The sequence below is a fragment of the Danio rerio genome, chromosome 8 (assembly GCF_052040795.2).
Source record: "Danio rerio strain M-AB ecotype USA chromosome 8, GRCz13ab, whole genome shotgun sequence".
NCBI lineage: Eukaryota > Metazoa > Chordata > Actinopteri > Cypriniformes > Danionidae > Danio > Danio rerio.
This window is the reverse complement of record NC_141028.1, coordinates 3,278,203-3,292,500: the sequence shown is the minus strand read 5'-3', so window position 1 is coordinate 3,292,500 and position 14,298 is coordinate 3,278,203. Positions and strand designations below refer to the sequence as shown.

At 34.0% G+C, this 14,298-nt stretch overlaps 1 protein-coding gene across 2 annotated transcripts in view; it reads left to right on the top strand.

Moving 5' to 3' along the window:
- The window catches only part of si:dkey-178e17.1, a 69,246-nt gene that overhangs the window by 30,522 nt on the left and 24,426 nt on the right, over positions 1-14,298 (top strand). For both annotated transcript variants that reach the window (XR_015497425.1, XM_087264180.1), the window contains exons 2-3: positions 507-614; positions 4,642-4,741. Coding sequence is in view for 1 of the 2 variants with exons in the window: in XM_087264180.1 (XP_087120306.1) it covers positions 507-614; positions 4,642-4,741 (208 nt within the window). In the remaining variant the exon portion in view is untranslated. The remainder of the gene's footprint in view (positions 1-506; positions 615-4,641; positions 4,742-14,298) is intronic.

Genomic DNA, 14,298 nt, shown 5'->3' with positions numbered 1-14,298 from the left:
CAGCAGGACATCACAGAGGACTTTCAGATCAAACCTCTGTGATTCATAACGCAGGTCAATGGTAATCCAGTATACTTTACAACAACACAGATTCTAAATACTCATAACATTCACATGCAAAATAAAAAAGCTGAAAAAAAAAACATATTTAAAATGAATTTAACAAAAAAATACTAAAACAATACTAGATTTCCCTCCCTGACAACCACATCTCCACGTCACGGGCCCTAAAAACCTATTAAAATACATGTTTACACTGTTAGAACCTGTTAGATTAGCTCATGCTATATTAATCCCAACATGACCCTGTGATGAGGCCATCACACATTGAGATATTGATGCTGAAGCGTTATATCATGCAGTCCTAGTTTGAGCTTTTGAATGGTTATGCACTGTGTATGTATTGGAAATATGAGTTATAAAGCATAATCTAATCCACATAATGACGCAGCAGATTGTTCTAGCTGTAGTTGCTGATGTATTTTTGCCTGATCTCTGATCTGTAGGAGGCATCGCAGGCGGCATCGAAATCTGCATCACATTTCCAACAGAGTACGTGAAGACGCAACTACAGTTAGATGAGAAAGCCAATCCACCACGCTACAGAGGCATCAGTAAGTCACACACACACTTACACTTACACTCACAAACATACATACTGTACACAAACACACATGCACATACAGACACAAACAATAGTAAAACACAGACACGCACACACTCGTACACAAACATAAATACACTCATTCAGACAATGCTTGTGCAAACGCATTTACAATAACACACACACACACACACACACACACACACACACACACACACACACACAAAATACATACTCAAATAAACAGAGAAATGCACATACACAAACACACAGACAGACACACACTCGCAACATATGCATACATTTACACACACACACACACACACACATAAAGACACAAATTTACACACACAAACATGCATACACAGATAAACATGCACATACAGACACAAACAACAATCAAAAACACACAAACACAACCTACACACACTTTCACACATGCACACACACTTTCAAACTCATACTGTCTCTTTCTCTTTAACACACAACAATAAAAACGCATTTACAGAGATACAAACACACACACTTGCATATATGTACACACACACACACACACACACACAAAATACATACTCAAATAAACAGAGAAAGTAACACACATACACATACACAGACATAGACACACAAACACACACACACACACACACACATGCATATATGTACACATACACACAAAATACATACTCAAATAAACAGAAATGCACATACACAAACACACAGACAGACACACACACACACTCGCAACATATGCATACATTTACACACATAAAGACACATGTTTACACACACAAACATGCATACACAGATACACATGCACATACAGGCACAAACAACAATCAAAAACAAAACACAACCTACACACACTTTCACACATGCACACACACACTTTTACACTCACACTGTCTGTCTCTCTCTCTCTAACACACAACAATAATAACGCATTCACAGAGATACAAATACACACACTTGCATATATGTACACACACACACACACACACATACACACACAAAATACATACTCAAATAAACAGAGAAAGAAACACACATGCACATACACAGACATATAGACACACACACATTTGCATATATGTACACACACACACAAAATACATACTTAAATAAACAGAGAAAGAAACAAACATACACATACACAGACATAGACACACAAACACACACACTTGCATATATGTACACACACACACACACACATACACACACAAAATACACACTCAAATAAACAGAGAAAGAAACACACATGCACATACACAGACATATAGACACACACACATTTGCATATATGTACACACACACACACACAAAATACATACTTAAATAAACAGAGAAAGAAACACGCATACACATACACAGACATAGACACACAAACACACACACCCTTGCATATATGTACACACACACACACACACACTAAATACATACTCAAATAAACAGAGAAAGAAACACACATACACAAACATACAGACACACATAAACATACACACTCATGACATATGCATACATTTACAGACACACACATAAAGACACAAACTTACACAGAGACACACATGCACATACAGACACAAACAACAATAAACAAAAACACACAAACACAACCTACACACACTCTCTCTCTCACACACACAAAGACACACATATATACACAGACACAAATGCACATGCAAACACACACACAAACAGCAATAAAAACAAACACACATACACTGACAGACACACTTTCTCTCTCTTTCTCACACACACACACACACACACACACATGTATGACGTGCACATCCTCTTTGGAGTTAATTAGAGAAACTCTCTGGGCCAGAACTGATTTCAACCTGCTGCTGCTGCGCTCAGAGTAAACAAACTTATCTCCTCTCTCTCTTCTCCTCTCTCTGTCTCTCTCTCGCTCTCTCTCTCTGGCTGCAGCTCAGAGAACATTTTAACAAGCCTTCTGTTGATTTAGCTGACAGACAGACAGCTGCACATCTCTAATACTCTGATGATTAGTGTGTGTCCGTTAACTCTTCAGGGCTTTAACTATACATCATGTCATTATGTATTAAAAATGCAAGATTAATCCTTTAATCATAATAACAGCCGTGATTAAAGTGCTGTGCTGATGCTAAAGGTGTGCGTTATGATCAATCGATTCTATTTTATTTCATGGTAAGAATGTATTGCATGCCTCATTTATAATAATACGTCATAATAACTAATTATCTGCTGATAAATGAGTCAGAAAACCAACAGAAATGTTATCTATATACCCTCACCGGCCACTTTATTAGGTACACCTGTCCAACTGCTTGTTAACGCAAATTTCTAATCAGCCAATCACATGGCAGCAGCTCAATGCATTCAGGCATGTAGACATGATCAAGACGATCTGCTGCAGTTCAAACTGACCATCAGAACTGGGAAGAAAGGGGATTTAAGAGACTTTGAACGTGGCATGGTTGTTGGTGCCAGACGGGCTGGTCTGAGTATTTCAGAAACTGCTGATCTACTGGGATTTTCACGCACAACCATCTCTAGGGTTTACAGTGAATGGTCTGAAAAAGAGCAAATATCCAGTGAGCGGCAGTTCTGTGGGCGCAAATGCCTTGTTGATGCCAGAGGAGAATGGCCAGACTGGTTCCAGCTGATAGAAAGGCAACAGTAACTCAAATAAGCACTCGTTGCAACCGAGGCCTGCAGAAGAGCATATCTGAATTCACAACACGTCCAACATTGAGGCGGATGGGCTACAGCAGCAGAAGACCACACCGGGTGCCGCTCCTGTCAGCTAAGAACAGGAAACTGAGGCTACAATTCACACAGGCTCACCTAAACTGGACAATAGAAGATTGGAGAAACGCTGCCTGCTCTGATGAGTCTCCATTTCTGCTGACACATTCAGATGGTCGGGTCAGAATTTAGCGTCAACAACATGAAAGCATGGATCCATCCTGCCTTGTATCAGCGGTTCAGGCTGGTGGTGGTGTAATGGTGTGGAGGAGATTTTCTTGGCACACTTTGGGTCCCTTCGCATTGTGTCAACGCCACAGCCTACCTGAGTATTGCTGCTGACCATGTCCATCCCTTTATGAACACAGTGTCTCCATCTTCTGATGGCTGCTTCCAGCAGGATAACACACCATGTTATAAAGCGTGAATCATCTCAGACTGGTTTCTTGAACATGACAATGAGTTCACTGTACTCAAATGGCCTCCACAGTCACTAGAGCTCAATCCAATTGAGCAGCTTTGGGATGTGGTGGAACGGAAGATTGGCATTATGGATGTGCAGCCGAAACATCTGCTGCAACTGTGTGATGCTATCATGTCAATATGGAGCAAAATCTCTGAGGAACAGAATCTTCGTGAATCTGTACCACGAAGAATTAATGCAGTTCTGGAGGCAAAAGGGCTCCAACCCGGTTCTAGTAAAGTGTGCCTAATAAAGTGGCCGGTGAGTGCATGTCAGTGTATCAGAAATGCAATAAATTATTCATTCGTTTTCCTTTGGCTTAGTCCCTTTATTTATTAGGGGTCGCCACAGTGGAATGAACCGTCAACAAAGCCAGCATATGTTTTACACAGCGGATGCCCTTCCTGCTGCAACCCTATACTGGGAAACACCCATACACGCTCATTCACATACACACTCATACACTACGGCCAATTTAGTTATTTAATTCCCCTATAGCGCATGTGTTTGGGCTGTGAGGAAACCGGCGCACCTGGGGGAAACCCACGCCAACTCAAGGAGAACATCCAAACTCCACGCAGAAATGCCAACTGACCCAGACGAGACTCGAGCCAGCGACCTTCTTGCTGTGAGGTGACAGTGCTAACCACTGAGCCACTGTGTCGCCCTGCAATATATATATATATAATTCTGGGCTTGATTTTTATATTCCTAAGTTGGAGCTGTGCATTCCACACACACTTATTTATTTACATGTCGGGTTTACACAGAATAAAACAAGTGGACGATTGGTTCCTCAGTGATGATATCTGCTGCTCTAACTGCTGCTGCTGTGTGTTTACAGCCGACTGTGTGTCGCAGACGGTCCGTCATCATGGAGTGAAGGGTTTATATCGAGGCCTGAGCTCATTACTGTACGGCTCCATCCCTAAATCTGCAGCCAGGTAAACACACACACACACACACACATGTGCATATTTATCCGGACGCCTGACATTTATTATGCTGATGCTCTTTGTTGAAGCTTCTGGTTCATATTCAGAGTAGAGAAAGAGAGAGACTGTGTGTTTGTGTGTTTGTTTTTGAGTGTGTGTGTGTATGTATGCACGAGTGCGTGTGCTTGTGTGGTCGTGTGTGTGCGTGTTTGCATGCTTGTGTGTGTGTGTGTGTGTGTGTGTGTGTGTGTGTGTGTGTGTGTGTGTGCGCGCATGTGTATATGTGATTACATGAGTGGTGCATATTCAACTATCTGTTTTTGTTGAAGTGTCTGGTTCACATTTAGAGAAGTGTGTGTGTGTGTGTGTGTGTGTGTGTGTGTGTGTGTGTGTGTGTGTGTGTGTGTGTGTGTGTGTGTGTGTGTGTGTGTGTGTGTGTGTGCGCGTGTGTCTACGTGTGTGTGTCTATATGAGCGGGGCAGCAGTGCGTGTCCAGCTGTCTGTCAGACTGATGCTCTCTGAGGAAACACACACATCCGTCTCTACAGGGTCACTGTTTGCTTCACACCCGCATGACTTCTGTAACACACACACACACACACACTATATGTATATATATAAGCTGATTTTGACGAGTCTGTTTTTTCCACAGTGTCATTTTATAGTCACTCTGAAGGAAAAGGACCAAAAACCCTAATATATTTCTCTATAATACCATCCAAATAGCATTAAGATACTATACCAAACTGTTGGTTTTAAGCTTTAAGACAGTATCCTTAAAGTATTGTTATAGTTTGTATTGTTATATTGAATTAGTTAGATTTTTGTATATTTTCCATTTTAATTTTGGATCAATAGTGTGTGTGTGTGTGTGTGTGTGTGTGTGTGTGTGTGTGTGTGTGTGTGTGTGTGTGTTTTAGATTCATATTTTTAATAGGAAGCTATATAATATTATATTTGTGCATATACATTAGATTATTCAGTACTGAAGCCAAATCAGGAGCTAATCTAAAAAATTAATTAAGGTAACGGTCCAAAAATGAGTACAGCCAAATGTTATAAATGTTATAGAAAAATATTAAATACAAATTTAAAAAAGGAAAAATTTAAGAGAAGGAAATAATTGAGTTGAAGTTTTGGAGTTTGTAATTTTTCAATTTTGCAATATTTTGCTTAAATTTATATGTAATATCTTTCAATTTCTAAATATATTTGGGGACTAAAATATAATTTTAATAAATATATCTGTTTAATACATCTGTTTTGATTAAATCCACCAAAATACATTGCCTATATTCACTGAGAAATGGAGGAAAATATTCATTTGCAAAATGGGCTGTACTCAAGTATGCTGAGCACTGTATATGTGTATTGTTCATTTGTTTTGCTTCCATTGCTATAGTTTTATTTAACATTTGCTGTTTTTTATGTAATTTATTTTCTCTTTTCCTTTGGATCATTTTTTTTCTGATTTGTTTTTGTATTCTTTTTTTTTTGGTTTTTACTTTTTTATGGTTAATTTGATTTGGTTCCTTTAAATGACATTAGTTTTTATTCTTATTTTTTTCTTTAACAACATTTTGTTTAATTTGTATATGTATGTTTAAAATATGTCTATAGATTTTTAAATGTGTGTGGAATGCACAGCTCCAACATAGGAATATAAAGTCAAGCCCAGAATTATATATATATATTGCTTGGGCGACAAAGTGGCTCAGTGGTGAGGACTGTTATCTCACAGTAAGAAGGTCACTGGTTTGAGTCCCAGCTGGGTCAGATGGCTTGTTCTCCCTGTTTTGCTGTGGGTTTCCGCCGGGTGCTTCGGTTTCCCCCACAGTCCAAACACATATGGTATAGGTGAATTGAATGAACTAAACTAGTTGTAGTGTATGAGTGTGTGTGTATGGGTGTTATAAGTTGGCGGTTCATTCCGCTGTGGTGACCCCTAATAAATAAATGGACTAAGCCAAAGAAAAATAAATGAATAATTAAATAAATTATTGCATTTTTAATATTCTGACATGCACTCACCGGCCACTTTATTAGGTACACCTTACTAGTACTGGGTTGGGTTAGTACCCCCTTTTGCCTTCAGAACTGCTTTAATCCTTCATGGCTTAGATTCAACAAGGTGCTGGGAATATTTCTGTGAAGGAAAATGAATGAATAAATGAATTATTAAATGATGTTCAGGGCTCGAAATTGCGACCATTTTGGTCGCATATGCGCCCGAAAATTAATCTATGCGACCTCATAATATATCTGGGAGCATTAGTGCGACTGCAGATAATGGTTGTAGTGCGACCTGTTTTGATTTTTTGTAAAAACATGCTGAATCGCTCTTCCCTGCCGCTATATTGGTTCATATTAGCTGTCAATCACTCAAGGTTTTCCGCTGTCAGATGACAGGGAGTTGGAGCTTTTATGACCACGGGAAATGCAAACGGCTGAAGAGTAAAAACTTAAAGCACACAGGTTTGCAAACCCCACCTAAAATTGAGGTGCAGATGAAAGCGATCATGACACGTCACGTGGTGAATAATGATCCACCAGCTGAGATCAATCGAGTACGCGCTTCATGGAGAAGGCGCCCGAATCTCATGCGTTGCATTCACTGCGTGTTCAGCGCAAATGTCCGCTAAAAGTCAAATCTAATACCATCGCCAAAGAAGCTCGCCTTTACTAAGTTTACACTGAAACTGCGTCTCATAACAAACAGCGGTATTCCGCCGGTGGTCATCGCAAGAATCCTGCTCTGCCTGCTCATAAATTGGGTCGGCTGACTCGCCAGCTTTTCCACTAGCACAGAAAAATGAAGATCATCTCAGACTGAACCTTTAAATTGACACAAACTGAAACCAAATCTTTTAAAGAGTGATAGAAGTGAGACTTTACTTACTTACTTTTGTCTATTCTTTTTTGAGGTGTATATTATTTTTTTATTTATTTACTGATGACTGCTTTGCAGCTTTCATCATTGAATTGAATGATTTATTATAATCTTTTGTTTGTTTTGTAGCAGAAATATTATTTATTAAATTGACATGCATATAAAAACAGCAGTACAAAATAAATATTTCTTACTGCAATGCTTCATTTTTGTTTGATGCAAACTATACAATTATTTTTCATAAAGTAACAGACTTTTTATAGCAGATAACCTACATTCATGCACATTCAAGGCAGTATCATAAAGAGAAATGTAATTCATTGTTACTATTATTGTCATTTTCATCATCATTAATATTCTATAATTATTAGACATTCATTTTGGAATTATTGCACACAAATATCAATGTCTTCGCAGTATTAGTTAGATAGTTGTTTCTAGTTTTTGTCAGTCCTATTGATGTTGTTTTAAAATACAATAAATCCCTTAAAAAGCAATTTGCAGCGGTGCTCAATCATTTTTGGTGTGTGCTCCTAAATTTTTTCTAGTGCTCCTAAATTTATTTTGGGGCTCCTAAATATTTGAAGTTGGGAGCACCGGTGCTACCAAGTAAAAAAGTTAATTTCGAGCCCTGATGTTTTTTTTAGACATGATCTGCTTTCATTTTGTTTTTATTAGGTCTTGTTGACATAACGTAACAGACAATTAATGCGAAACTAAAATACCAACATACAAAAATAAATCAGACTAAAATGTATTAAAAATGCGACCAGCATTAACGTTTGTTTTAAAAATCACATTTCCAAATTTTATTTTCTTCATTCATTCATTTTCCTTCGGCTTAGTCCCTTATTCATCAGGGGTCGCCACAGCGGAATGAACTAAAACCAGCTCCCAGAAGAAACCCACGCCAACACGGGGAGAACATGCAAACTCCACACAGAAATGCCAACTGACCCAGCCAGGACTCAAACCAGAGACCTTCTTGCTGTGAGGCCACAGTGCCTACCACTGATTTATTTATTTATTTGTTTTTTTGTAAAAACATGTCCTGATTTCAGGAATAAACTCTGTCAGCATTCAGGTATGCATGAACAGATGAAAGTTAAATCTAGATCCAGATCTCCACATATTTCTCTTCTCTTCCCTCCTGATAAATATTATTTATTTTATATTTCTGTTTAAGGGAGAGCAGATTTCTTCAACACATTTCTAAGCATAATAGTTTTAATAACTCATTTCTAATAACTGTTTTATTTTCTCTTTGTCATGATGACAGTAAATAATATTAGACTAGATATTCTTCAGGATACTAGTTTTCAGCTTAAAGTGACATTTAAAGGCTTAACTAGATTAGTTAGGGTAATTAGGCAAGTCATTATACGTCAGTGGTTTGTTCTGGAGACAATCCAAACAAATATTGCTTAAGGAGGCTAATAATACTGACCTTAAAATGGGTTTAACTATTAAAAACTGCTTTTATTCTAGCCGAAATAAAACAAATAAGACTTTCTCCAGAGGAAGAAATATCATAGGAAATACTGTGAGAAATGTGCTTGAATATCACTTGAGGAATATTTGAAAAGAGTCAGTATACACAGGAGAGCTAATAATTGTAATTGATCAGTAAAGCGGATCTGTTCCTGGATCAGCTGTGCTTTAGAGCGGTTTCTCCTCCATCAGATTGATGATCTCCTCCTCCTCCTCTTCATCTTCTTCTCCCCTCTTTCATTAGCTGATTGCATTGGTGTTTCGACCTTGTGTTTGTCCTGCTAATGGAGCCGTTCTGTACGTCTGTCTGCTGGATTTGAGCCCAGGCTGCATTTATGAGCAGCGTCTCGCTTTAATCAAAACCACACTGCAAACCTTCAATCTGGGACTCCCCATTCCTAGTTTTGTGCTGAACAATTCATCTGTGCGTGTCTTTAAGAAAAATAAAATAGTTTGATCTTGTAATCTTTAATTGTAATCTGAAAAAGCGCTTCCTGTTTGTTTTCAGTTCAATTCTCAGATTAGGTCTGTCTGAGGTTTTGGGTGTGGCTAACATGCTTAACCACGCCCCTCCAGCTGTAAGTTTTGACATCACTATGACAAGCAGAAATGGTGAGGAGGAGGAGTCTGTTAGGTTGTAATAACTCTGCCCAAACCCTTTTTCCTATCTAAACGAAACACCTGCTTTACTACATCCAATCAGCTTACAGTAGAAAAAACAAGCCACGCCCACTGCTTTGTCATTTAATATTCTGTTTCTCTAGAAACTGCAACACAATATGGAAAAAATGGTTGCAGTTCAGCTTCATGCAGACTTTAAAGACTGAGAAATCCGTATTGGTTTAATGCATCCCAAATGATCATATTCTCAAAATCAACTCATGTTTGTAAAACACTGTGTGGGAACACTGTGAGTGTTTTCCACAATAGACTGCACTCAGCTTGACCCTCCATTTACGGGTAATGGATAAACTGGAAAGCTGAGCACATTAGTTAGACTGGCAAAATATATGTTCTTGCACAAAATTGGATTTGGAAATTGGGGAAAAAAAGCACACAATGTGCATTGTATATATTTCATCTAGCCTGATTAAATTAGTATTCATTGGATTTCTTTTACATTTTTATTTTTTATGCATCAATAGATTTTAATTTAAATTATTTTATTTTATTCAAAGAAGTGATGTGGCAAGCATTTATGTATAAGATACTTTAATTTAACCAACAATAATTAGGCCAAATGTAAGACGTTATACAACTAAGGGCAGAATTATTATATGTTTATTTCTTTTCAAAAATTTTAAAAATTAAAAAAAAAGGTTAATTAGGTGAACTAGGCAGGTTAGGGTAATTAGGCAAGTTATTGTATAACGATGGTTTGTTCTGTAGATTATCGAAAAAATATAGCTTAAAGGGGCTAATAAATTTGACCTTAAAATGGTGTTAAAAAAATTCTAAACTGCTTTTATTCTAGCCGAAATAAACAAATATGACTTTCTCCAGAAGAAGAAATATTATCACAGTGTCCTTGCTCTGTGAAACATCATTTGGGATAAAAATCAAAGGGGGGCTAATAATTCTGACTTTAACTGTAAATAAAAAAGGCAGATTTTACTCGATAGCGAAGCAGAATAATTGGACTGACAAAAGTTATATTTTTGCATAAATATTATAAATTAATTGTATTTTAAAAAAAACATACAATGTGCATTGTATATAGGTTTATTTAGTGTTATTAAATTCGTATTCTTTGGATTTTTAAATTTAATTTATTTTTATTATTGTTTTTCATGCAGCTATTTGTATGCCACATAAAAGAATTGACATAGCAAGACATTTTTAATCATTTAATTTAATTTTGCCAACAATAAATAAAAAAACAAAATTGATTTTTTTTTTTTTTTTATTGTTTTATTTTATTTTATTTTATTTTGCAGCTATAAAAAACACACATCAAAGAATTGATGTTGCAAGTTAATTTTTTAAATAATTAAATTTAATAATTTAGTTTAATTTAATTTTACCAAAAAGTAAATAGGCCATGTAAAAATTTAGATATTAAACAAAGACTTTATTTTATTTTATGCATCAATAAATAAGCCAGATCAAAGAAGTAACGTAGCAAACAGTTTTGCAATGTTTATTATTATTATTATCATTATTATTATTATTATTATTATTATTGTTGTTGTTGTTATTGTTGTTATTTTAAAATAACCAAACAAGTTGCGAATAACCCAAAAATTATATTTCTTTTTGCTTGAAATCTACCAAGAAATCAAATAGACATTTTATTGTATTTTAAATGGAATATTGCCTAGTTTATTATAAGTCGTATGTATATGTATTTTTATCTAATGGTTTCAAATAGAGATTCATTACTAAATGTGTCCCGCTTACCAAATTTTCTTATTTTATTTTATGCCAACATTAAATAAGAGATATATATTAAACACAAGCTTATTTTATTTATTTATATTTATTTATTTATTTTGTTTTGCTTTGTTTGATTCCAGCTCTAGATAAGACAGACATGTATATTAAACAAAAGCTTATTTTATTTGTATTTATTTATTTATTTATTTTTATAAAAAATATTTATTTTTATTTATATTAAATTTGTTTATTTTTTTTGTTTTATACTGTTTTATTTAATTTGTTTATTTTTATTTTGTTTTATTTTATTTCATGCCAACACTAAATAAGAGTTAAATATTAAAAAAGCTTATTTTATTTGTAATTATTTATTTATTTTTATTTTATTTATTTATTTATGTATTTATTTTTGTTTTTTATTTAATGCCAACACTAAATAAGATATAAATATTAAACAAAGCTTGTTTTATTTTTTATTTTAATTTATTTAATTTATTTATTTTTTATAATTAATTTTTATTTTAAAATTTTTTTTTTGATTCCAGCACTAAATAAGACAGATGTATTTTAAACAAAAGCATATTTTATTTGTATTTATTTATTTATTTATTTGATTTTATTTATTTTTATTTTATGCCAACACTAAATAAAACAGATATGTATAATAAACAAAAGCTTATTTTATTTATTCATTTTTATTTATTTATTTTTATTTCATATATTTATAAGACAGAGATGTATATTAAACAAAGGCTTATTTCATTTATTTGTTTTTATTTATTTATTTATTTATATTTTATTTAGTTATACGACAGAGATGTATATTAAACAATAGCTTATTTTATTTATTTATTTTTATTTAATTATTTTTATTTTATTTATTTATAAGACAGATGTAAATTAAACAAAACCTTATTTCATTTATTAATTTTTATTTATTTATTTTTATTTTACTTATTTGTATTTTATTTATTCATTTATTTATTTACTTTATTTTGATTCATTTTATTTTATTCAAACACTTAATAAGACAGAGATGTATATTAAACAAAAGCTTATTTCATTTATTTATTTATTTATTTTATTTAATTTCATTTTTTATTTTTAGCATCACTGAATGAGTGGCATAAAATCAAAATCAAAGAACTGCTTATTATTTGTATATAATGTTTATAGGAGCACTGCTGTATATGCTAGTTTGCTGTTCTGAATTCATGTCATGATAGTGGTTCCACAAGCTACACCAGCACGCAGGATGAATGATGCTAAAATTGAATTTGAGTCGATTGAATTTGCTAAGTGTATTTGTGGAAAGAGAGCGAGAGGTTATCAGACATGTCGAGCGTTTGGTGACAGATAGTTGGTGTTTTCCTGCTCTGCTATAAATATCTGCACACCGCTGGACGTCCGATTGTGTGTCAAACCACAGAAATAAACAATAGATCCACACACACACACACACACACACACACACACACACACACACACACAGAAGCACACACAGAAGCACACACACAAACACTCAATCTGATCAATGTCTGCCACACACTGAGAGATTCGGCCCTCAGTTTTACATTCACTTTGCATTCGGCTGTATATCACAAATGTTGTGTTATTTAGTTTGACTGATTTACTATTGTTTTTTTTTTTTTGTCTTATTGTATTGTGGTTTAATTTAACATCTGTCAGTTTTTCCAAAACTATTTGTATTTATTTATTTATTTATTGTATTTTATTTATTTATTTGCTTATTAGTTTTTTTTATTAATTTATTTAATTTATTCTTATTCTTTATTATTTTGTTTATTTGCTTGTTTTTTATTGATTATTAGTTATATTAATGATATAATTATTAGTCTTGATGTTATTTCATTTCGTTCTCTTTTTTCAATCATTTATTTTGTTTTATTTTATTTCTGAATATTTTCCTTTATGTATATTTTACTTAAAACTTAATTTGTTTGTGTATTGATTTATTTGGTTGATTTTTTTTAATGATTGTTATTTTATTATTTATTTATTTATTTTAATGTTGCTTTATTTTTCATTGTGTTATTATTATTGTTATTATTTATTTATTTTTAATGTTACTTTATTTTTCATTGTCTTATTATTATTGTTATTATTTATTTATTTTTAATGTTACTTTATTTTACATTGTGTTATTATTATTATTATTATTACTTATTTATTTTAATGTTATTTTACTTTCCATGTTTTATTATTATTATTATTATTATTATTACTACTACTACTACTACTACTACTACTACTACTAGTTATTATTTATTTATTTATTTTTATGTTATTTTATTTCCATGTTTCATTTTATTATTATTGTTACTGTTTATTTATTTTTATTATTTTATTTTCCATTTATTATTATTAGGGGGTCAAGCGCGAAGCGCTGAAACCCTATTGTTTTTGTTAAAATTTTTATTATTATTATTATTATTATTATTATTATTATTATTATTCTGCCGAAGTCACTATTGCCCAGACCAAACCGTAAGGCCGAGAGAGCTGAAACTTGGCCAGATCGTAGTACCCCGGTACACTACATTCTCACCAAAGATCAGCCAAATCGGACCATAGGTGGCGCTATGGCGCCAAAAACCCACTTTTTGGACATTTTTGCCCGCTATACGTTCACCGTTTGTCGTAGACTCAAAAACTTTACATTTTTCCAATCCTTGGGTTAGCCCCAACATAAGTGCACAGCTGAACTTTTTGCTCTACGACGCACCGTTTTCCCGCTACATCGCGATTTGTCCGAAACCTACTTTTGCGAACTAGTCCTAGGTTTTTC